At 44.2% G+C, this 26,249-nt stretch overlaps 1 protein-coding gene across 3 annotated transcripts in view; it reads right to left on the bottom strand.

The window, feature by feature from the left end:
* Bend7 (BEN domain containing 7) overlaps window positions 1-12,751 on the bottom strand; it is an 81,508-nt gene extending 68,757 nt beyond the window's left edge. For 2 of the 3 annotated variants that reach the window (XM_032884957.1, XM_032884958.1), the window contains exons 1-2: window positions 12,293-12,751; window positions 10,017-10,100 (exon numbers count right to left, since the gene is read on the bottom strand). In XM_032884957.1, coding sequence (XP_032740848.1) covers window positions 10,017-10,100; window positions 12,293-12,353 — 145 coding nt within the window. In that variant the 5' untranslated portion in view covers window positions 12,354-12,751. The remainder of the gene's footprint in view (window positions 1-10,016; window positions 10,101-12,292) is intronic. The other variant, XM_032884955.1, reaches the window with a different exon arrangement.
* Between the last annotated feature and the right edge of the window lie 13,498 nt (window positions 12,752-26,249).

The following is a 26,249-nucleotide window of genomic DNA, read 5'->3' as shown; positions in this document are numbered from 1 at the left end:
TAATTAGTTTTCTCCATTAACCTTTCAGATATAAAATTTGATTTCCAAGTAAAAAACATTGTAAAAAACCCTTGGAACTCAAATGACACAGTATATTTGTACATGCTTGGGAAAAAATGTAATCCTGGGAGAACAATTTTATGAGTTCTTATTTACAAGGATAGTGATTGTCTGGACTAGGAAAGAAAAATCTGTCTCGACTTTGCAATGATTTTAAATATGTTGTCAAGTACACATGTAATAAGCTGTCCATTGTGCAGAGAGGAGGCACAGTAACCTGACCATGAATGGAATGTGCCCTCCATCTCTCCTGCTTGAGGCTGAATCCGTTCATCAGAGCCTCTCAGCTGAGAGAGAGACAAAGAAGGATAAGACAACAACCAAACAAGGCAAGAGTGCTCAGCAGGCTGTGGGTGATGGGACGGTGCTGTGTCACATGGGACGGTGCTGTGTCACATGACAAGGTTTCCACCAAGAAACCACATATGCAACGATGGGCACAGGCCTTGGGCAGATGGCGGTGTTGTAGCATCCTAGCTTTGTAAGGATATTCTTTGATTGCCACACAATGACAGACTTGCCTGGTGCACCACCACAGCTTTTTCTGTTCCAAGCTAAATTGCCCCCAAATGACTATGCCACACTATGGCTTGTTAAGAACTATGCTGCAGGTCACATATGTGGGAAGCATGTTTGATTGTTATAACCTACTGACATTTATGCATATTTATGCTGCCAACATGTTAAGGACAGAAAGAAGACCTCACTGCACTACGGCGTGGGACACTGCTATACAGGAGAGCTGTCTCTACTCCATGTAGCATCTCACTCAGATTAGCTGGCAATTGGTAGGAAATTATAGTTAGCATGTTTCAACATGGTACTCACTCATCCACTCAAAAACAGTTATTAAGGACCTGCCCTGTGCCGAGTTTTGGACTGGGAAAACTGTAATTGTTAAACTCAGAAGTCTTGCTTTTATAAAGGAGACTTCTGCTGAGCCTGGAATGATAAAGAACAGAGGACCACATACAAGGTGGAAGAGGCCACTCTAGACTGGAACCAGCAGGACACAGCAGGATGCACTGCAATACTTCAGGGGCGCGTTCACAAGCCGTGGGAGTCTAAGGCCACGGAGGTGGAAGACGGATAATACACAGGGCCACAGAACAGCTTCTTATTTCAGAGGGACAGGTTGGGGTGGGGAGTTCTTATCAACCTAATGAAGCATACACAATTAAAACTAAACATCTCATTGTTACAGTTGACATATTTTACTTCTGAAATGAGAGTCCAGTTAGTTACTAAATATGTGTAAATTTCCACCAGGGTAAAAAAAAAAAAAAGTCGAGTAACAAAGTTTCAAATGAGATGGTTTCACTTAAACCCAAGTCTAAAACCAGACTCTTCTCTCTTCATTCATCAAACAGCCGTTGATGTTCCTTCTGAGAACAGCCGTGCTGGACAGAGCTAACCCTTGGTTACAGTGTAGCAGGAGAGAACCATAATTAAACTTTTTACATTTCTACTTTAATAGGGATCCCATAAAGGGGCAGGGGAGGAGGTTCATGCTGACTACCTAAAGGATGCTTCAGGAATGACATGGAGCCGGTGAAGAAGGAAGGGGGGCCGGGGTGGGGTGGGGGTGGAGGTGGGGTGGGGAAGGTGCATGGCCGACAGTTTGAGGAAGCAGGCCCACTGTAAGAGCACAAAGTGGCTGGTGTAGCTGGGCACAGGGGCTGAGAAGGGAAGTATCAGAAATAAACAGGAGGGGCTGGGGATTTAGCTCAGCGGTAGAGCGCTTACCTAGGAAGCGCAAGGCCCTGGGTTCGGTCCCCAGCTCCGAAAAAAAGAACCAAAAAAAAAAAAAAAAAAAAAAAAAAAAAAAAATAAACAGGAAAGAGACAATATGTGTTGGGGGCCTTACCATGCTAAGGAGTGTGGGCCTTAACCAGAAAGTATTAAAATGATGGGGTATGCCAGTGTCAGGCAGGGAGCAAGTCAAGGTGTGTATGATGCTGGGAGGAAGCTAAAGATGTTCCCTGAATCAACTACTGCAGGTTTGGGCTGCTGGCATGGCCAGACTGACTCCCTTCTCCCGGCCCATCCTTTCCAAGTTGTTTTCTCTCCAGTAATCTGCAAAACACACACACACACACACACACACACACACACACACACACACACACACACACAAGGTTTCTTGTATCAGTGTTCTAGGCTTATTTTAAGCTTTGAGGTGCAAAATACACCGTTCCAAAGTTCCAAAATCTTTATATGTGTGTGTGTGTGTGTGTGTGTGTGTGTGTGCGCACGCGCACGCGTATGCGCATGCATACGCCTCATATTCTGCCCTTTGAGGACATTTTTTAATTGCCTAATCGCAATTGATGTAGAAGTAAGACATGACATCTACGTTCTCACCCAGAGAACAGTATTGGAGCACACAGAGCCTCCACAGAAAGGCAACCTTTCTCAAGACAGATAATGCCCTGTGGGGGTCCTCGAGAGTGGGTGCAGGTGACATCAGTCTCTCTCGTCCCTTGTAGGGCACCCCTGGGAAGGTGTGACTTGAGCAGTTGTGCACATAGGATCTGTTGCCCCGGAAGGTGATGATGGCTGCTAGGTTTACTGCTGGAATTGTATGATGTATTTTTCTTTAAGTAAAAAATCTGCTTTGTGTGGACTCTGAGAACTAGATAGATAGAGTAAGATCAATTTTTCAATGGGTCAGTGTTAGCCTATGCACTTTGCTTCTATGAAGGTTCCGGTATCATGGCAAGGTTCCATACTAGCAGAGCATATGGCCTTTTAATTTTGATCTTCAACACATTACTAGATTTTACACACAAGTTTATTTCCTTTTTGAACTTTTCTAGATTTGTAAAAAAAAAAAAAATTCAAATTGTATCTCACAGACCAAGATCAGAAAACCCAAACTTTAGCTTTAAGATGTATAATGCTTTCAACAACAATGGTGCCCATAGGCTTGTATGCATTTCCCAGTGACAGACTGTTTAGGAAGGATGAAGAGGTACAGCCTTGGGCTGGAGAGATGGCTCAGTGGTTAAGAGCACTGACTGTTCTTCCAGAGGCCCCGAGTTCAAATTCCAGTGACCACATGGTGGCTCATGGCTATCTGTAATGAGATCTGTTGCCCTCTTCTGGTGTGTCTGAAGAGAGATACAGTGTACTTATATATAATAAATAAATAAATCTTTAAAAAATTAAAAAAATAAAAAAGAGGTACAGCCTTGTTGGAGGAGGTATGTTACTGGGTGGGCTTTGGAAGTTTTAAAGCAAGCACTCTGTATGTGTTTCTCTGTCTTTTGACTAAGGATCAATTCTTAGCAACTGCTCCAGCACCATGCCTGCTTGCCTGCCACCATGTTTCCCACCATGATGACCACGGATGAACCCTATGAAACTGTAAGCAGGCTTCCAATTAGATACTGTCCTTTATAAACTGCCTCAGTCATGGTGTTTTATCCCAGCACCAGAACAGTGACTGAGCATGGTAGATTACAAGAACTTCCTCAACAAGGTTCTATGAAACACTGAAGTTTGGTTTATCCGCTGTTGCTAAAATTTCAATAGGGTGTTGTGTTCTAAGACAGATCTCCGGCTTTTATGCAGCAACGTCTGATCTGTTCGTGTACTTAAATGAACAAAGACCTACTAGGCAAGCACCATTATAAACACAACACTACACTAAGTGCTTCTGAGAATCCAAAGAGGAATCCAGGCCACACTAGCCTCTAGGTTTAGATAATCTACATCAGGACAGATCAGGAGAGATGATGAAAATAAACGAGCAGTCCGATGTGACAACTGTTCAAACAGGTTTGAGGAAGGATCTGCACCGTTACCTGGACTACAATAAAGCCAGGCACAGAAAGAAATAAAGATGAGGCCATGAGTGTTAAGTACTTCGAAAGGAATGATGCTAGTTTTCAGCAGGAAAACACTCAGAAGAAAAACGCTTTAGATTTGGAAAGGAGATATAATACACAAAGTAAGAGCACAGAACTTTCCAGTTTGAAAGATGGTATTTAGGATTTTGTATGCTCAAGAAGAATCTGACGAAGTGGTCTGGCAGGCAGTGCTACTCTATCACAGAAGATAAAGAAATTTTCTCAAGAGTTTTTTTGTTCAAGGTATAATTTTCTAAATTTTATTTTTAAAATTTGTGTGGGTGTTTTGCCTACACGTGTATCCGTGTATCACATGTATGCAGGGTCTGTGGAAGATAGAACGGGGGGGGGGTCAGCTCCCCTGGAACTGGAGTTATAGATGCCGGCGAGGGTCATGTGGGTGCTGGGAGTCAAACCTGGTACCCCTACAAGAACAGCCAGTGCTCTTCACTGAGCCAGCTCTGCAGCTGCTCAGGGTTATTAACTGTTGACCTGAGACCAAACTGAAGTTTTCTGAACCTAAGTCTGCTTTTTCTCTGCTGGGTTATAAACTGAAGAGCGTGTGGCCTAGGCAATACTGGAATTAAACTTTGAACACTTTCAGAACGGACTGGATTTTGCTAGGAGTCTGGAACTGGGACAGGCATGGTGGGAGAGCGCAGACAGCAGAAGCAGCCTGAGTAAGAGGGCAGAGATAAGAAAGCAAGGAGCTCCTGGAGGTTATGAGAAGAGACCACTTTGGCACAGAACATTTTTTTCTCCAGTGAAAAATGAAATAGAAGAGAAGAACAGAAAGGTAAGCCTGGAAGACAACGAGCAGAAGATGAGGAGGATGGCAAAAATACTTTCTATTCGAAGCAGAAGCAGAAAAGATCTGCCCAGACCACATTCAAACGCAGCTCTCATTACTGGAACACTTCTGCCCAGGGCAAGTGAACACTTCTGCAGACCCACCTCTCTCATCTACAGATGGAAATGTCTTCTCAGAAGCATGATGAGTTAAGGAGACCATGAACAACCCTCTCTTCCTCAGAGGTTCCTGAGCTTCTCCAGGTCTAAACTATTAACTACCTCCTACCTGGGCTGCCCTTCTCCATCTAGAGATGTGCCATTTGCTGGGGAGCGGGCATTTGGAAGCAGGGAAGTGCTGGCAGGATTGGACAAATGATGGATGCTGAATTCTCAGTTAAGAGACAAACTTGATCCTGTAGTCTCTGCAGAGAAGCCACTCGGTCAGATCAGCTCACATGAGCAGCTCATGAGGAAAGCATTAGAGACAGTCCTGCCATGGCGAAAAGACCTCAGAGCACGGTGTTAAGACACCTGAATTTAAGTGTGGTCAATTGCCAAGTACTGTGTGGCCTTATGCAAGTCACTTCTATCTCCAAGATTAGTCTCACATTTATAAAGCAGGAGGAGGACCAATGTCTATTTCCTAGTATAGCAGTAGTTGTAACTATGACTAAGGAAAGTGGTGGGACAAGGCTAGCCCAATGGCCTCCTGCCTCTGGGTAGACAGTAGCAGCTTAAGAATGACCAACTTGGCGTCCAAAGCTACAATGTATCTAATGTGCCCAAGAGCCTTTCTAAGAGTGAAGCAGACTGCAGCTGTCTGAAGTCTGAGGGGTGGGGGCTTCAGTACAATCGCACATTTGGTGCTGACTGCAGTCTTAGAAACCATGGTGTTCAATGTTTACAATGACTGTAGTACTCTAGCAAGCTAGAGGTTAATGGGGCTCTATAGGGGCCTGGGAGGGTCTCTGAATCTCCTTTACCCTTCTGGGGACAGCTTCACTCTCCTTTTATCAGTAGTTCATGACTAGGGCCCTGCAGGGGAGTGCATCAGAATTAAGCAGAGCATGTGGTCAAGGGCAGGATTTGTGGGAAGACACACTGGTTTACATCCTAGGTCTGAGCAACTGAGCATCTCTGTAAACTCCCAAATTCCCCCAGAATAGAAACAACAGTGTTTCTAATTAGGATAATGAATGGAATAACGAACAAAGTTCTTAATGTTATACCGCACCTGACTTTTGATAAATGCTACCTATGTTTGCTGCATCCTGAGTACACAGAGTTGTCTCCTCATTGGGCCATTAAGGAAAAGCTGTACTGATACAAGGACAGGTACACTGGCCATTAAGTGGGTGTGGTGCTGTGCGTGAAGCTTCTGGTAAGAGGCGTGAGTGCAGTTTAGATCCCAGGGTTCTGTTCTTTTCCATTTCCCTTGACTCTCAGGTTGCACCCCACTCTTGTCATGATACATGATGAAACATCAGGAAGGAAGGTTCCCTTCCTTCCTCAGGCACTACTTTGGGGGGCCACCCAAGAACTGAGGTGGGACCCAGCTGATTAATCCCTAGGTCTTGAAGAGTGGCCATCCTAGCTCTCCAAACAGCAGCACTGCATGGTGGTCAGGGACTAAGTTCCTTCATGCGGAAGTCTTACGTGTGTTCTCTTGAGTGAGATTCTGGAGTCCTGAGTAGGGGTAGTATTTAATCAAGGAATCGATTACAAGATTCGGAGATCTGGACCCCAAATCAAACAGCATCACTACTGAACCCTGTGCTCCATCTGCTGAAAGACGTGGTACTGAATGAAATGTGAAAAAGACCAACACACACAGGGGTGGGCACGCCGGCAACAGGAGCTCCATAAATATTTGCTAAGCGAATAAATTAACGAGACTTGAACACCTGAAAAAGAAATGAGCCTCAGACGCGTATCCTACAAAAATAAAAGTGAACTAAAAGCTAAAGTATAAAAAGGGACTTCATTTAATATTTGTATCACCGTGACGACGAATACATTGCCTCATTAAAAAGTGTCTTTCTTCTAGCTACAGCTTCAATAACCCTTGGCTTGGCTGGGCAGAGGAGAAGTTAGAAGTTGGGTATGTCCTTTCACTCTGAGCTTCAGCTCTCCTTGTTTCATATCCATATTCATACATTATTTGGGGGTGGTAATAACTGCCATGATTACAGAAGGACTCCCAGATAGCAGGAGAATACTCTCTAAAGTTCAACCCTCATTTATGACCTAATTGTAGGCATGCCCTCTGCTTATCAGTCTGTTGGCCAGTACCTCCCTTCCCAGGGGAATCTTCTCCCTATGCAAATCTCAGTAGTTCAAGGTCTACCTCCCCACCCTACCTTTGCAACTAGCTCTAGAGCCTTTCTTTCCCTGATCCTTCCCAAGCTGTTTAATTCCTGTTGAGGCAGAAGCCACGGGCAATGGGGTGTTCAACGCTCAGGCAGAACTTGCCCTAGGATTCCCCTTAGGTTAAGTCCCACGGAGTGACCTTTGGTGTCTTCCTCAACATCTCTAAGCCTTATCTATCTATGCGGATGATTGACCCTGGTACAGATGGGCTGTGGGGACTGAATCTGAACACTCACATAAAGAGCCTTGCGTGCCTCATTCATGCTTCCGCTGTTGTGACCGCATATGGTACCTTTTATTCCAGAACTGTTTTAACCCCTCCCGTCCCCCAAAGGACTTTGGTCCCCAGAGCAGGGTCCCTGTCCTACCCATTTCTGATCGCATGCACATTCCAGAAATCCAACTCACAGGATTTCCCCACAGAAACACTTGTAGAGTTGATTAAACCGTTGGTCTCCCTTCAAACAGTGCTCAAATCTTTACTGTAGTTTCAAAGAACTGGCTTGAGAAAGTCAAAGTCCACAGGGTAAATTTACCTCTTCTAACCCTTAATCAAATCAAAAACATGTCAGCAACTCCCAAAGCACTTACACAACCCATTTTAGGGAGCTACTTTACCACTCCGGATATATTGCATTAGTTAGCAGCCTAAAAATATTCCAAAGCCATAGATTTGATGGATTCTGCCAAACTCTAGAGTACTCTCTATTTCCCTGAGACACGTATGTGAATCTTCTAGATGTAGACTGTTGCAGAGAACACACATGTCTGAATACAGAACGTCCTATGTAAAGTCATGGAAGCTATGTGCTAGTACTTTTTAGGACTCTGGAGTATCTAAGTATCAACTCTTCCAGATCCATGCCCTTAGGAATGAATAGGCTTCAGCCATTTACAAAGTAGCATCTGTGTTTTAAGAAGAGGAAGGCAAACTGTCAGCAACAAAATTCTTAATTTCGGATGTCATCTGTAACTATCTCTGTTCTATGAAACTGTTTTCAAATCATCTGCACTTCTTTTTAATGGGCCTAGAGGACCTTTGGGAACCAGATCTGATTTTCCCCAGAACAGGTACTCCCTCAACCTCGAACTCTTTGTCAAAGGCTTTTCTACAAACCACGGTCAAGATGGACTCAAAAGTCTGGCTCCTTAATGATATTTCCCGAATCTTCTATTCAAACAAGGAAGAAAGAACGTTAGCCCCGCCCCAGAGCTTGCATTCACTCAGTTCCCAGAGCTAGCATCATCCTGACCTTCATCCTGCCTTTCAGCCTCACAATCCGTTACTAACATCGCTACTGTTTTCCAAGCAACTAAGAGGGAGGAGCTGCCAGGAGACCTTTGCTGGACAAGAACTAAATCCAGGACGTGATGTTCCACTTGCATGAGAAATGTAAATTTTCTACCAGAAGGCAAATTCATTTTTCTCAGATGGCTTCAAGTGGTACTTAGAGAACTCATCTCACCAGGTCGGAGCACGGAAGGGAGTCTCATCTGAGAGGGGTTTTTCTGGGCCATAGCATCTCACTTGACTTTAGTGTTCAGTGTTCATAATAGTCAGTAGGTGCTGGGAATGGTGCTGGTCTTGGGTCTGTTCCCTGCCTTACTGGAAAGACCCAAGTGCCTATGGCATTCATTCTGGTCGGAACGGATTGTCTGTTTCTCCTCTGTAAGTGTGACTTCTGCCTGCCCTTTGCACCCTTTTTCTTCCTTAAACCAAAACAGAGAACGAGATCTTGGGCAAAAATACCCTACACAGTCGTTACAATGTTTTAATCTGAAACAAAACAAAACTAGTAATCTCCATCTAAGCGGCCAAACTAGCACAGATATCCGCAGTCACTGAGTTCTGGCCCTTGCTCTTAAGCCCTCTTACCCACTTTTACCCTGATTTTCCACAGGCTCTCTTTCCTGGTTCTGCAGGCCTGGCCCTCGCCCTACTACCTGAGGTTGTCGAGAGTCCAGGATGGACAAAGTTGAAGCTAAATGTCACCATATACCTTGCACTTTGCCTTGATAAACGCTTTCAGAGGAAGCATCCTGGGCAGTTTGATTTTTGGCTCAAAGGCTGCAAATAACAAGCTGTACACGAAAGATGCTCCATGTACTTGCCTCATGCCTAAGCTGTACATACACAAGCAAACAGGGTACACTTTTGGCTACCTACATATCTGTGGGCACTTGTCAGAAGGTTTAGAGGATGCTGCCTTTGCTCCCTCTGTCCCTGAGGTAGGTAAACCAGGAAGGGTGGTGACAGGAGAAAGTCATCTTTCCTCCCTGACCACAAACGTTAGTGAGGAAGACACAGCCAGCAAACGCAAAGCTCTTGGGGAATAATAGGCACCATCACGAGGTGTGGGGGCAGACAATTGCACTTTTATTCTCCTTACACTGTTTGAACTATAGATTTCATTTAATTGTGTCATGGCAGGAGAAGCCACCGGGCCATAGAGGTAAGAGGACATTATCATGAGACAGCCCATCCATCCTCCATCCCACCCAAGGCAGAAGCAAAACCAAATAAATAGCGGCTTCCTGGAAATTGAATTTCTGTTATCCAGATGTCAAAGATGTAATGCCCCAATTACACAAACTATTGCTAGTGAAGCATGCCAGCGAGTAAGCAATGTAAATGGGGTGAGCGTCGAGTGGCGAAACTGCGCAGTCAGCATCTGGCTCTGTGACTGAGTGATAATTAGCACTGTGTGTAGACACTAATAAACATTTATGTCTGAAATTACAACTTTTAGCAATGTTAATAAGGGATATATTGGCAATCTGTAAAATAAAAGGTCTTGAAAAGAATGTCATGCATTAAGCAGCGGCAGACACTTCCCGTTCTCCCACAATCTCCTCCCCCTCACCCCCCTGAAATTACAAATGGCCACACGCCATGCTTTTTTTTTTTTTGCCGAGAAATTAATTGATATAAGAACCTACCTAAGAAAATGGGTTGTGTCTCTTTGGTCTCCCCATTAACATCGTTGCTGAATTCTGAGATTTTATACACCTCATGGTGATAATCTGGCATGAGAAAATAACCGAAAATTAGAATTTTAATGACTGCAACATATAGGGATGAGCAGTTAAAGACTCCCGTCCCCATATGTATAATTTACAGGTATATTTTCAAGAGCTCTCCCAGAAATTGTAGTTAACAGTAATCACCAAACCTTGGCTTACTGTGACGTACAGGATCTTGAAATGTTACTTTGCCTCTACAAAACAGGTATGCTTGGCCACAGTTTTCACAGCAAGAATATTTGTAAAAAGAAAGAAAAGAAAGAGGAAAATCTTGCCAAATCACAGGCCAATGGAGTTTCCCAGATTTATTTCCACAACCCATTTTGGTGAGCATATCAATAGTATGCTTCTGAACTGCCTCTTTTCTCAGTTTACCCAGAAAATCTCAGCTTAAAAGTAAAGCCCGTATTTTTAAAAAAAGATATTGATGTGTTGTTTTTAAAAAGTATACTTTGAAAGGAAGTCAGACTTTCACCTTTCACCTAAGTGAATCTTTTGCATTCAATTATTGCCCTAACTGAACCTGTGATAGTTTGTCTTCCAAAAAAATTTGAAAAGCACCCGAATAGCAGAATCACTCAGCATAAAAAAAAAAAAAGAAAGAAAGAAAGGAAAAACTCCTTATGTTAATCAAATTTTCAAATATAGCTTACGGTCTCCTGTGGAAGCCACAGCATTTTGGTGCTGTAGCTTTTTACAAAGCAAGATCTCCCGGGTATGAAAATAGAGGTCCCTTCTCAACAACTATCCAAGGTTTGGGTGGGCTTGTCTTTTGTTGTTTGCCTTAGCTCTCACAGGACAACATGATAAAACGACCCTCTCTTTTAAGATAGAGTAGTTGTTTCCTGGGGTCATAAGGAAGAAAACAACCTCTATTCCTGAATGGAACACATTGTATCAACAGGGCCATCACACATGGAGACACTTCCAAAGTACAAAACTCGAGTCAACACCCCTGCTGGGGAGGTGGATACCAAGGAGTCGCCAAATATTTTGAATACATGCACTACTCTATGGTTAAACAGTACAAAACTAAATTAGGGGAAACACAGATGAGCAGAGTCTCAAAAATGTCTATAATTAAACCATTTCCAGACTAGCCAAAAGTGAGCTTTATAAAATCCTCATTTCAGCTTAGCCCAGTTCGGTAAAACTCTGTCCCTTGCAACCACCTTCCAATAGTCACCTGTTTACACGTGACTTTTGCCGGGGGCCCTTGGAACAACCATGTGGCTCTTTCCTCAGATGCTAATGCTAGATAAAAATCACCCAGGCAAAGTGGACAGCTTCTCTGGTTTGGCTTTGACCCAAGTTGATTCAAAGATATTTAAAGAGGGTGGGCTCATATTAGGGCTTGTGCCACTGTGGGGTGGGGTGGGGTGCGAAGGTATCACCTCTCTCTTTTATTAAGGTGATACTCGACATTTTGACAGGTGGGTTCCTTATCTAGAGTTGTCATCATTTTTCTTTTAAAGATTCAAATCAGGAAGATGGACTCGAACAAGAAACAGAACCCAGAGGAGACACTATTCAACTTTCTCCTCCCCTGACAAAATAAACACCTATGAAGAGTGTGCTGTACACCTGTTAGTCTGCAGGACCTAGCTGGATTTTTCTCTTTCTTCTTATGATGACACTTGTCTGGCTGGCATTCGAGCTAGTCTTAAAACTACCTTTCCACCCAAATCACTCAACTGGAAAAGATGCTGTATGTCAACAATTTCTGCCTTGAGCTTCGATTCCCTAATGAGCTGATTCTTCTTAAAAAGAACAATGATCATCTTTTTCTCCCCTCCTTCTCTTTGGGTGGGGGGGAAAAAAACGAAAACAAAAACAAATCCCAGTCCATTCTCGGCCTGCCGGCCAGGCAAACCCTCAGCCACCCCAGCCCAGCGGCGGCCACGGCGGCGGCACCCCCGAGCGGGCTCGGCTCCCCGGTGTCATTGTTTGCTAATTTCCTGACGTGCCCTCCGACTTGTTTACCTTCAATAACACCCGGTGGGTCCCCCTCAGGCACAACTTTCCCCGCGGCGGGGCGTGTGCGGCCCGCGGGGGCCCCGGGTTCGGGCGGGGACGAGGGGGTCGGGGCGGGCGCGCCCCGGCGTGGAGCCCGCGGGCGGCCGGGCGCGCGGGGCCGAGTGCGCGGTGCGCGGCGCCGGCTTCCCGCCGCTGTCCCCGGGCCGGCAGCTTACCTCGGCTCACCAGTTTGAAGCTCTGGGATTTCCTGCTTCTTTTCCTCTCCGAGAACTCCATGGTGCGGGCAAGGTGGCGGCACGGCAGGAGACTGAGGCGGCCGCTGAGGCGGGCTCGTGTCACCGCCGCGGAGCCGCCAGGACCAAGGTCCGCGTCGCGATCGGCGGGGGAGGCCGAGGGACGGGAGGAACCACCGCGAGCCCGGCCGGGGGCTGCGCGCCCGGGGCGAAGTTGTCCCCGCGCGCGGCGCCGCCTTCCCCGTGTCTTAGGCGACCCCTCGGTGCCCCCTCATGTCGCCTCGCTTTTTCCCGAACGCAGCCCGCCGCAGCCCAACTTTCCGCTGGGAGCCGGGCGGGGTGGGGGCGCGGAGCTGCGGGGTGCTCGCCGCGGCCCGCCTGGGCTCAGCCTGCGGACGCGGCCCGGGAGACGCGGCGAGCCGAGGAGGGCGGCGGCGGCGGGTGCGGAGCGGCGGCCGGGGCGCTGACCGCCCCCGCGGGAGGAGGGGCCGCGCCGGCGGGGGCGGCGCCGCCGGGACCCTGGGGCCACCTGCTGGCGGAGCCGGGCCGCCGCCATCCCCTGGGGGCCGCCGCCACTGCTGGACTCGGCCGCGCGGCGACCCGGCGTGGCCCGGAGGCCGCGGCTCAGCGTCGGTGGCCGCCTGGGGCCCGCGGAGCTGCCCCCGGGCGGACGCCGCGCTCTGCGGGGCCTCCCTCCGCCGCTCCGGGAGGCGAGCCTGCCTTTAGAAATAAGCCGGGGATCGCGGCTCCTCGGCGGCCAGCCCTCGCTCAGTCTGAGAGCCGGGCGGTGCCAGGGCCAGGCGCGGATTTTAGGCAACTTTTAGCAGGGGGTGAAGAACTTACCCATCCGCGCTCTGCGAGCAAACGGGGAGAAATTTGAGAATGGACTGCTGAGACGACTATGGGATGGAGCAAACTTCAATTCTTTACCCCTATCCTGGGGGCTGGAGGGGGAAGTTATATGCAAAGGGGGTGCTTGGAATGGTGTTTTGGGGAGAGGAATACAAGAGGTGAGGAGTGCAAGGGGGTGCAGGCTCCTGGAGAAACAGTGGTCATAGCAGGTGCCTAGATTCTGCCACTTGAGGCAGAAATAGCAAAAATAATTGACGTCCACAAATGACCATTGGGAGTTTTATGTAATATTTTTCTCTGGGGTGCACTTACTGTAGGCGCCATTTCTTACCACATGTTTTAAGCGGGAATAGAAAAGATTTTTTTTTTTTAACATCACCTGGGAATGGTAGTGTGGGAACATGATCTGACAAGCTTAAAAGTACTGCCTCCAAATCTACGGTTTCTAGACCAAAGTACAAAGGGGAAGAAGGGACGGGCAGCTGCTGCTCCAGCACCTTGGTAAGGTCAGGTTGCTCCAAAGAATAGAGAGGAAAGCGGGGAGGGGGCGGGGGTGTGGTGGCCTCTCTTGATGAATGAGTGAGGTGAGTTATAGTCAAATGAGACAGCCTTTCAAAAGCCACTCTGATATAACCGTGACATTAAGAGCAGGGTAACTACCAAGGAAAGGGGAATGTTAGAAGCAAACAGTGCAAGCATACCTGGGAAATAAAACCAAAGGACCGGGTGGGCATCAAGCCAACTGGAGACAGCAGGATAGACATAGGTGTGGACCAAACGATGGGAAAGGTGGTTAAACCTGGCTGGCCTCGGTGAGACGAGAGCTTTCATTCAGCGCAACAGAGTAAATCCCTTTAAGAGAGGATTCTTTTTTTTTTTTTTTCCTTTTTCTTTTTCTACTTCCTTTTGAAGTGGTGTTAGAGGCTGGGTCCTTTCCCCAGAAAAATTGTATGGAAGAAATGAAATGGTGTTTGGTGAAGTTCTTAGATCTTTTTAGAGTTATAAGAGGCATGGAAGGGTCCGATATGATAATGGTTTGGGAAATAATCCCACTTGGTTCATCCCCCACCTCCCTTTTAAACCAGTTTTAAAAACCTGAAGATGTCTGGGATGTTTCTAAAGTAAGAGAACATTCTACACCTCATTCTGGGGCCGTGTGTGTGATGTCCCTTGTCGAATTTTATTCCAGTAGTCACAGGCTGAGTACTTTGTTGATTGAATAACACAGAGTATTCATGCCTTGGAGCATAAAGTAAAATTTTATTGTGCTTAAACTATGATGAAATCATTGGAGGTATTATCCCAAGAAGCAAACCCCAAGGAAAGATATTAACGAGTCGTCACTTTAAGTTCAAGTAGCAATGTGTATTCTACCTGCTGAAGGGACTGTTCTTTATATTGTTAAAGGGGCCATTTTAAGGGACTATCTAAAAATCTCTTTGCCCTTATGACCAGATTCCATGAGTGAGTTGGTGTGCAGAGGATATAAAACAGCCTGTCCTACTACATTTTAGGGAAATTCAACAAGTTTTATTTACTTCCTACTTGGTACACACTGCTGTGGCTTTATCTAACATACATATAGAACTGCAGTTAGTAATAAGCAATATCAAGCTGGGATCGCCTGGACTGGGTGTGTATCCGTCATGGTCTGTGTAGGTTAACTTAGCAAAACAGTGCAGAAACTTACTTTCAGATTGCTGCAAGGAGTCCAAGACCAAGGTCTGATACAGTCTGTTTCTAGGGAGAGCTCTTTTCCTTGCTTGAAAATTGTGGCCGTTTTGCTGCATGTTCACAATTGGTAAACGAGTCTCCCTTTTATTTAAAAATATTTTCGTTTTACTATTTTATCACTTTGTGTGTTTTTGCCCCGATGTGTACATGAGCACCACGTGTGTGCCTGATGCCCACAGAGGTCAGAAGAGGGCATTTGATCACACAGAACTGGACGCACAGATGGCCGTGAGCCTCCATGTGGGTGCTGGGAATTAAACTTGGGTTCTCTGCAGGAGCAACGAGTGCTCTCACTGGCTGAGCCGATCCCCCAGCACCTTGACCTCCAGTTCCTCTTATAGGGCTACAAAATTTATGAACAAGAACCTGCCCTTTTGACTTCTTTTAACCTTAATGATCATCAATTAAAGACCCCATTTCCAAATGCGGTCATATTAGAGGTTGGGGCCTCAACATGGAGATTTTGAGGGTCAGCAGTGTTGGTTATTTGGACGTAGTGTCTGGGTTGAGATATCCTGGCAAACTCTTTAGATCTAGCTCTGCTCAGTATTTACAAGTTCCCAGAAACTGAAGAACCACAGGTTTACATGTTCTGGAGCTTGAGGTAAGACTGGGCAAATATTGCATGACATCACACAGGCCAAACATCTTATTATATGACCATTCCAAAACCAGGTTGATTATAAAGGTTGGGCATAGGTTTTAATCTTTGACAAAGACAGGTAATTTGGCCAGAAAACATTAAATAGCCGTAAAAACCTTAAAATTCTCTGGAAACTCTGTCGTTAAGAGAAATGAATAGTATTATAAAAATTCCCGTCTTTATTTAGAGCTCCCTCTTCCCAAAAGGAATATAACACGAGCCACATGTATAATTTGGATTTTCGTAGTAACATTAAAGAGTAATCAAATTAAATTCACTTCATTAGTACATTTTATTTAACTGAAACCGTTAAACGATTATCATTTGGACATGTATCAGAATGTTCTTGAGATGTTTTATATTCCTTCTGTATGTTTTGTATGTGAGGTGCATTTTACAGTTGGAGAACAAATCCATTCAAACTACCTAAGGCGACCATACCGGACAGCTTATAATTAGAGAAACCTCAAGATTTGAACCAGTTGTGTATATAATTGTGACTAGAACACATTACTTTTCGACTGTTCCATTAACCCTCAAACAGAAAGAAAGAAAGAAGTAAAACAGTGTCATCAATCTTAAGCTGTTTGTAGCTTTGGATTCTCTGGAACTGAAAGTGTAGTCAGTCCCTAACTAGATCCTGGGCACCCTTAGTATTCACCATAGCTTTCAGTTTCATGACAGTTGCCTGTTCTAAGTCTCATGAACAATATAGATCACTAAACAGTGGCCCTTATCTCTTAGTTTATCCTTTGGCCTCATAAAGGTACACATTCTAGTTTGCTTTCAGAGACAGTCATTTAAAATAATGGAGGAGGTACTTATAGGAGATTATATTGGTGGAATGGGATTTCTTGGAACTTTATTTAAAAGTGTTACCTTATATTTATGTTCCTTTAGGAACTCGACGTACTCGATGTAATCCTAACCACTCTCCAAGTTTAGTGCATATTAATGTTTGTTTCCATACGGTCACTGTTTTTCTCAGTGAGAGTAGGATGACAGTCCAGTTTCCAAACTCTTAACAAGGGATGGTGAGCCGGTTACCGTCCCATTTCTTTAAAATTCTCTATCCTTTTTTTGCTTCAGATCTAAGTTAAATATAGTAAAGGATACAAATCTTATGTGGACACTTCATTTCATTTTACTAACAATGTCCATGTGTCCACCAAACTGTTGAAAACATGGACGTTTCTAACCATAGAACAAGCTCCCCTAAGACCTCCCCAGTGTATTGACCCCCCACCCTAGGAAAACAGAGTTCTAACCTTTGTCCCATAGCTTGGATGTGCCTGTTGATGAACTGAATGTTAGTGGAATCATGTATTCTATACCGTTCTGCATCTTGCTGCTTCTGCTTAATGAGTCCAGGGATTTACTCATCTCCTTGGCTGGGATAGGTAGCTCATTGCTTTGCTTTGCTGTCCATTGTCGCATTAGAGGACCATGGCACTTAAGAAAATCAAGGCAAACCTATTCTACTATTGATGGCTATTGCTCATTTTTGCCCCATCTTTTAGTGCATAAAAACCTACTTTAGGGTACATATGAGTGAGCTGATGAACTATAGTATCCGCAGGGTTTTAGATTTAGTAAGTAACAGTTTTCCTAAGTCGTTTTCTCAGCTTCCGTTTTCAGTAACAATGTAGGAGAGTTCTGGTTATTTTGTATCTTCGTCGACACTTAATATGGTTGGAAGCCTTTATGTTAGTGCTGTGGAACTAGTGGTATATTGTCCTGTTGGGATGCTCATTTACATTCCCCAAGAATAAGCAAGTGACGTTGAACACATTTCCATATGCATGCATATTGGTCATTCGAGCATCTAGGGGTTTTCTGTACTCTGGATAGGAATCTTATAGAATGCTCGTATTACAAATGACCTCACCAAATATGTATCTTATATTCTTATTCGGACTGGTCTTCTCCTTAATGGAATTGAGTTTTTAAGACTTGTGGCGTATTAAGATATTATCTTCTACCACAAAAACTTTTCATCTAAACTTAAATCAGCTCCCGTAGCCTATCACCATAACTTGGCATCTTGAATCTGTCCTCTCCTTACACATTTCTAGAGGCTAGCAATCTAAACTCAGCACCGCTAGGCTAAAATCAAGATTTCTATCAGGGTGAGCACCGTCAAAAGTTTTCAGAGAAACTTCCAGCTTTTAGAAGCTTCTAGCTTTCCTTGCATTTTGGTGGTATGAACTCTATTCTCTCTGCCTCTGTCTTTTTTTGTTTGTTTGTTTTTGTGAGTTTCTGTCTGTCAAACTTCTAAAATACAGTTTTCTTTTTTACTAGTTGAGTATTTTGTACATGCATAAATCTATTTTGATCATATTTACCCCATCACCTCCTGGATCCACCCACCCCTCTCCCCACCTTATGTCCTTCCAGGAACTCTCCTCTTTTAAAAACCCACCAGGTCCAGTTTGTGTTTTGCAAATTGTGTGTTTTTATTTTTAATAAAAGACAAATGCTGTCTTTTGTAAGGATCACATCATCAGTAATCTCCCCTTTACAACATCCCTGGTTGGAGTTCATGGGAAGATCTGTCCAAGATCTGCGTTTCCATCTTCTCAAGTACGCTGTGTCTGGAACAAACAACTTTAAGGCAAAGGAATGATGGCCTTCCCAGAGTTCTCAGCAGGACTCACGTGACCTGCGTTGACCTGCGTATAACAGATTTGTGGGACGTTTTGCTGTTTGTGGCCCTGATTTTGCTGTAAAAACTATTGTTTATTCCACCCCAATGCTACAGACTTATTTGAGATGAAATTTTCATGTGAAAGTAACTAGAAAAAATAAAAACTGAAGATTGAATAGTTTTTTTTATAGCATACATGAGAAGGTGAGATGAACTTTAATTACATTTCTCAGTTTAGCCATAGAACAAAAGCCCTGGGTCCTAGCACATTGGAGGTGTTCAGACTGTAATGAATGCTAATGTGAATGCTATTTTACATGCTAGAGGCCAGGCAACATGCGTAGTCATTGAAGAGTATTTTCTACTTGGATTTGAAACAGATTTATTTATTGCTTCCCTGTGGCACAATATTGGCAGATAAGGATATGATGTGATCTAGAACCCTAGCAATACTACATCTAGGGAAAATTAACGCAAACTTTGTATATTGCAAGTATTAAAAAAAAAGAATGTAAGTTGACAACTCATAGATGGCTAAGCGGGATAAAAACAACAAAAAAGAACAACAACAACAACAAAAAAAACTAAACAAAAACAATCAAACCAAAAAACCCAGGCGTGGTGGCTGGGAGGTGGAGCATAGAGACCTAAGTTCAAAGGCAGCCTGGCTTACCTGTGAGACCCTGCCTGAAAAGATTTAAAAATAAAACTGGGTAAATAAAATGCTATCTCAGTGCTACCAATGGCAGATTTAAAAGAAGAAAAAAGAAAAAGAAAATAGGTCTTACTTTTTGGCTAAAGAAAAGGGAACATTAAAGGAACGAAGGAGAAGAAATGAGGCCCGATTCCACTCCAAGTTTGAGATTCTGAGCTTGTATTTGAAACCTCCCAAGATGGCCACTGACTCCCAGGCAGAGTAGTATAGCAGAGGGTGAGTGCGGGTTTAAAGGTCTTCCTGAAGGGATGGCCTTACGGGCATCTCTCTACTGCCCTCTGTTGGCAGCTAAGCGTTCTGGACCACAAGAGCAAAGAGTTTATTTAGAACTGGAAGACCATCATTGAACACTGGTAGTAAACACATGCTCATAAAAATTCTTGTATGTGCTTCCCACATAGAATTGGTGTGAAGAACACGCAAATTAATGAATGTAGCAGGTCGGTCTACTGGCTTGCTTGTCTCTGCCTGCTCTTCCTTTTGTCTCTTAGTACCTTATCCAAGCTGATGTTTCAAGTCTGTGGAGACGGCAAGTCTTTATAAACGGAGAAGTGATTAAATGTGTTTCTGGTGCTTGTGGACCTCATCTTTAGTACCTTTAACAAGAGAGTCCTACTTAGGTGCTTCCCAGTTTATGTTTCTAGGATTCATACGGGCTCGAAGCCTACCCTTGTGAGTTTAAGGGACTTCTTCCTGTAGAATGGATCATGCACTTTTCTTTAGCTATTTTGACAGAAAATGTGTATTATATCTGTGAGCTTGATTTCTTACAGGGGGATAAGTGTCAAGTGAATTTGTGCCTTTAAGAATATTTATTGATTCACTGCTACTTTATAGTTTCTATTGCTGTGAGCAAAGCAGCTTGGGAAGGAAAGGGTCTATTTCTCCTTCTATCCTCTAGTTCATCATGAAGGGAAGTTAGGGCAAGAACTCAAGGCAGGTACCTGGAGGCTCGAACTGCTGCTTATTGGTTGTTCCTCTTGTGTGAGCTTTTGGGCTTGTGTGTGTTCACCCTGGTTCTTGAACAGTGACACGGAGGCTTATTTATTTATAAATGCTTATGGCCTTCGCTTAACCTTACTCTACAACTAGTCCTTAACCTATATTTCCCATTAATACCATTCTATCTCTCCCACGTGGCTGGTTGCCTCTCCTCAGTTTCATATGTGTGACTTCCCTCAGCATCTCAGTGGAGAATCTCCTGCCTGACTATTTCCCAGTGATCCTCTCTCTCTCTGCCGGATGTCCCACCCTCTAATCTTGCCACAGTTTATTGGCCATCAGATTTTTATTGACAGGTGATGCTTTTATACAGTGCACATGAGATTATTCCTACACTCATGGCTTAGTCAGCACCCTGAACCATCAGCTCAGGGTGGTACTGCCTACAGTGAGCTGGGTCATCCTACATCAACCAATAACAACAACAACAACAATAATAAATAACAACAACAACAACAATAATAATTGGCACAGGCTTGCCCATAGGCCAATTTGATGACAGTATTTTCTCAGTTGAAGTTCCCTCTCCCAAAATGATTCCAGTTTGTGTCTAGTTGACATAGAACTAACCAGCACACCTACTTTGGGTGGGACACCCAAAATTACAAAATTAAACTTTCCATCCATAGGCTGAAGGAGATAGTAGATAAATAAGCAAGTCAAGGGGAAGTGGAGGTTCAGTGATAAGTACTGAGAAGAAAAAAATAAAAATATTTTTGAAAAATGAAATCGGTGACAAAGACTTAAAACTTGATTCTGAGTCTCACTAATTAATCCCAACGCAAATGAGATTGAGGCAGGAGGATCACTGTAAGTTCAGAGCTAGCCTGGTCTCCAGAGACTTTGTCTCAAACAAACAGGCCTCTCTATGTATGTATGTGAGCGTATATATGTGTATATGTGCGTGTGTATGTATATATGTATGTGTGGTGTATGTATGTGTGGTTGTGTGTGTGTGGTGTGGTTGTGTGTGTGTGGTGTGTGTGTGTGTGTGGTGTGGTGTGTGTGTGGTTGTGTGTGTGTTTACACTGGGAGGCAGTTTCACATTTACTCACCACTCATAGAGATCAGAAACTATTCCCTTTGGATATAGACATTTTCATTAAATTTGAGTTTCCCTTCATATTATAAGTATATTTTGGGCTCCTCAGTCCCTTCTGATTCAGTGATTCAGTTTGCACATATATAGTAGGTGCTAATGTCCTCTCTCATTTGGTACCTTCATTCTCCCTTAACTACTAGAGCAGTGCTGATTGTGTCTGATCAGGTGCTAAACTCAAGTCTTTTTCACCTGTCGGGATACCAACCTCTCCCTACACCTTAGCAGGGCCTTCATGGTAAACTTGCTTCTAAAGTTCTTCTACTTTTAAATATTCCTAGGAGTGGCTGGCTGATCTCCAGCCTGTGGAATACAGTCTGAGACTAATCTCTTCCATTTAATTTCCCCTACCAGAGACTTTCAAAATTAGGCCTGAAAACTTTAGGAACCACAAATATAAAAAGTGTTAGTTTGATACATATTAAATTATTGCTTTAACGTATTCACCACAGAATATCTTCACACATCGCTGTTTTCTGTGATTTATACCAGATACTCTGTACTCCAGTTACTGTGTGAGAGGTGTGGTTAAACTATTCCCAAAAGGGAGTATGAAAACCATCTATGAAGTGGTCTGGGGAAGGTCTGACAACATAACAAGGCAAGTTTTAAATAAAGCAAATTAGAATCAAAGTTTCAGAAAGGAAGTGCATGAGAGAAGAAGTTACCAACTGTAATAAACTCCTCTTCCAAAGGCCACAATGCTAGGACCTAGTGGGAATGAATTAGACAGAGTTCTAGGTATAGACATACATTTTTTTACAACGTACTTTTAATAAGGGCTCAACCGCTCCTCTAGCCCATCACTCAGCAGAGGTGGTGGAAGAGTAAAATTATTAGGATGTGGGGGAAGCGGACCTGTTCAGGAATAGTTCTTTAGGGGTGAGCTCGATCTCGGGGGTGAGCTTGATCTCCTTGGCCAGCAGTTCAGACCTGTAGCAAACACCAAAGGCGACTGCAGACCAGTCCTCTAGGCAGGCAGACACCACGCAGGAATCGGCGACTACGGTCCTTTCAGCAGGCAGACACCAGGCATGAACCAGTTGCAGTTCAATCCTGAAGAAACCCCAAGCTGCCACAGGAACTTCATAAGCACTTCAGAACCAGTTCTTTGGTGAGTTTCTCTCTGGTGTCACCACTAGTGGAGAGCAACGACGCTATGTAAGGTGAAGCAAAGAAAGGTTAGCAAAGAATAGCGAGGCGGAGCAAACCAAACCAACGCTCAGTGCCCGTCTCCCGCTGTCTGTGGGTCACATTTATACTCCCTCATCTCGGGTCCTTTCACGTGTTTGCAATGTCCAAACATCCTTTCACCTGTGTCTGCTTCAGGAAAACACCTTTCACCTGTGTGCCTCAGCAGAACATCATTTGACATAACTGGCTTTCCAAAGCAACTTTTAGAAGTTCCCACTTCGTCTAGGAAAAAAAAAAATCTATTGGAAATGTGTAGTCGTACAGGTCGCCTAAAAACTAAACCAATAGCCTTTTATGTCTCACGTCTTCCATTTTCAGCCTTTGGTTAATGACGTCAACGAAGGTTTCACATGAGGAGCAAGTCCTCTAGAAAACTGAGTCATTTTTTTCGTCAATATGATTTCACTTTGTTTTTCCCCTCTGTGAGGAGATGGACTGACTGGACTTCCACTCACTTTTTTTTTTTTATGGTGAATTTCATGCTGGCGAAGGGCACCACACTGCTAACTGAGGAGGCTAAATTTTATTCTTCTCTGCCTTTGCATGCTGGTCTCATTGTAATGGTATCTGTGTGAGAACTGTCAAGGCATAGTGATCTCTATGTTACCGTTTTATTTTGTTTTGTTTTTGAGACTTGTTTTGATACAGGGCTTGTTGGTATTTTTAGGTGCTAGCAACTTGGAGAGTATAATTTATTAACTCACTTAATCCCTTAATGTGTGTGCAAAGCGGTTTGTTCTGGGTCCCAAGGGATAGCACTGAGCTGCCCTCGGGCAGTATGTTCTTGAGCAGGCTAACCTTAGGGAAAGGTTGGTGGTGTATCTCGGTGGTACAGCTTGTCATGCAGGGGGCCTAGTGCTCCTGCTGTGTTCGTCATAGGCTGTCACTTTTTTTTTTTTTTTTTTTTTTTTTCGAGCTGGGGAGGCTGTCACTTCTGAAACCAGATGGGAGTGGGGTTCATGCAGGTCAGTGATTGAGGGAGCACAGAGAGTAGCAGAGAGAATTGCCAAGAAGAGATCAGGTAAGTATAAGCTAATTTCCTCTCTTAAGCTTTGTGGGTTTGATTGATTCTGCATTTTAATGAAGTAAAAGAGCATTTCTTTGAAAGGGGGAACGGAAGGCTTTTGGGAGTCCTTCAGGGCAATGGCAAAGCAGGACAACCTCATCTGCTCCCACTTGAGCCTTTGTTCAAGACCCACAGGGACATCTGTCTTTTCCATTGCCTTCCTTGAGAGCCTCCCCCACTCCCTGCTCTGTCCTTAGGGATGCTCTGCCTTCGCCCACACAGATCTTATCATTGATCTACACTTCCTCAGCATCCCCATACCCTAAGGAAGGAGTTTAGAACACCCAGAGAAAGTCTGTTAGAAATGGAACAAAGTTCTGGAAAAGTCTCCTGGAGGCACAGAATAAATTTAACACTCACTCCACACTGGTGCAACAGCTGAGAATACAGAGCTACTGGTCTTGTAGCGGGCGCTATCTCTTGGCATCCTGGCTGCGGGGACCAGAGACGGTTCTTCATCCACCATTTACAGTTGAACCTGCTCAGAAACACTTTGATGAGATCTAAATCTTGTGCAGTTAATTTAGTTTTTAAAAACAGGGAAGCGTCACAAATGGGAAATATGGCATGAGCTTGGGTGATTTTTCCGATTGCATAATTTGATGTTCTCAAAAGCAATCATCTACATGGATATATAGCGCTTGTAATTTTACTAGCTTAATTTCTCTTTATAATTTTGGAGCAGGTGAAATAGAAATATATTTCACATTGGCATTTAAATGGTGGCTAGGCGCCCGAAGTGATTCTGTCCTAGAGGTCATCTTTGCAGAGAATTTGGATAAATCTTCTTTTTCTTTTCTCATGAAAACCATTCTGATTGAGAACCGAGACTCAAGAGCAGTTAGTCCCTGCTTACCCTTCTGAGATTATACGCTAGATTTACTTACATTTAAAACTATTTATTTGTGTGTTTTTGAAAGGGCAAGTGTGTGCCATGGTCTGTGTATGTTTCTAGATGCAGCCTATACCTGAGAATTTCCATTCTTAAGATACTAGCCTTGGTTGATAGGCCTCTTGCTAGGGCTACCAGATATCTAAAAGAAAACCCAATATATTCACTCACCATGTTGGGTGTAATTTTAAAAACATGCTTGTTCTCTCTCCGGGACTCTGCCCGAGTTCCCTCAACCTCTTGAGGCTAGCTCTATTCCCTGGCTGTGCCATTTTTCCTGCCCACTTTAGACACTGTGGATGGAAAACACCAGACAGCCTTAATATTTTATAATCAGCCAGACAACTCAGTGACTGGGCAAAGAATATCCTGACCCATCCTCCTTGACCTCCACCCATGCTGAAGGCTACGAACTCTAGGTTCCCAGAGACCTACATATCTGCTGCTTTCTCCATTCCACCGCCTGCGCTGACGCCTTCCTCTCATCCCCTTCTCTTCCTCCTAGGACCATCCCACCTTTTTTTGCTTTGCCCAGTGATTGGCTTCCATCTCTTATATTGACATAATCAAGAACCAATTAGGGAATTAATACCTCCCCCTCCACACTGGAGTGCAGAGGTAGAGTAAGATGGACAGATTTAAGAGGGTACATGACTCTGCCTGACTGCCCTTGGCAGTTTCTAAGGCTCTAAACCCCTGCTTTGGTCTAAAACTGTGATGCTGAGATATTAGGTAAAGTTGGGGTGGCCTCAGGAGTGGGGTAGCTCTACATCCGACTACTCATACATTTAAATCATTACTAAAATTTATTCAGACCTCAGCAGAGCTGAAATCATATATAAATGTAAATGTATCCCCTGACCTGTTCACCTGAATCTATAGCCAGGTCTTGTAGACTTTGACGTTCCAACCGTATATGGTTATAGCGAGGAGTGAGGGTTAACCTACATTCTACCACCACTTGAGCAAAAACATAATCACAGTGGAAGATGTTGGTGTGACAATGCCCGTGACTCATAGCTTCTTCTCCTTCCTTGCCTTAAGAGGAAAATTCCATTATAGAACCAAGTTAAAGAACGAAGGAAATAGATAAATGGGTCCCAGGCCCGTCTGGTTGATCAAGAAGAGGTGGCAAGATAACGTTCATGAGGAAAGAATAAATTCTGTATATGAAGTGAGGTAGAAAGCAGAACTTGGTGGTGTGGGGTGGTGTGTGTGTGTGTGTGTGTGTGTGTGTGTGTGTGTGTGTGAGAGAGAGAGAGAGAGAGAGAGAGAGACAGAGAGAGAGACAGAGACAGAGACAGAGACAGAGACAGAGATAGAGAGAAACAGAGAGAGACAGAGAGACTGAGAGAGAGAGAGAGGGGAGAGAGAGAGAGAGAGAGAGAGAGAGAGAGAGAGAGAGAGCTCACACAAGCATGCACACACAGTCTATGTGTTCAGGAGATATAAGTGATGACAGTTATGGAGAACAGGAAAGAAGAGGTCTGGAGGCAGTGCTCCCACTAGGCTGTGTAACATATATAGGAAGAGAAGTAAAGGTTTGCTGTGGGCTGTCAGAGTTGTCCCCATTCATATTTGTTGCAAGGACATCGCTGCCACACTGATGTTTCCTCCGAGCTTGAGTTATACCGAGATTCTTCTACATGCAACTCACCTTTATGGAGTTGATATGAAACGAGGCTGGAGGAGGGCGAGGTGGTAAAGACCTATTAAATTCTGATCAAACAAATGTTGGGTAGTGAAGCCGTAAAGCTAGTGCCTCATTTGTCCCATCGCTGTAGCGTTCCCAGGGAAGAATGGAATACTTATTCCCAGTAGGAACACTACCCTTCGTGTAGTTAAATGAATGTGCGACATGAGGTACGGCCATAGAAAAAGTAACTTACATTTTTGTCCTGCGGAATAAAACATAGACTCCAAATTTGGTAAGAACTTTCCTTGTCAAGAGATGTTACCATGGATGCTGAATGTCTGAATCATTGTATTGCTTTGCCATTGACGACTGTGCTGTTTAAAAGCACAGGAATCTCTCATTTTGAAATTAACTTCTGTTAAATTAATTTGGTTCTCCTCAGTAATGGGAAAAAAACCT

This window comes from Rattus rattus, chromosome 14 (genome assembly GCF_011064425.1).
Source record: "Rattus rattus isolate New Zealand chromosome 14, Rrattus_CSIRO_v1, whole genome shotgun sequence".
Taxonomy (NCBI): domain Eukaryota; kingdom Metazoa; phylum Chordata; class Mammalia; order Rodentia; family Muridae; genus Rattus; species Rattus rattus.
This window is presented reverse-complemented; position numbering and strand designations above follow the sequence as displayed.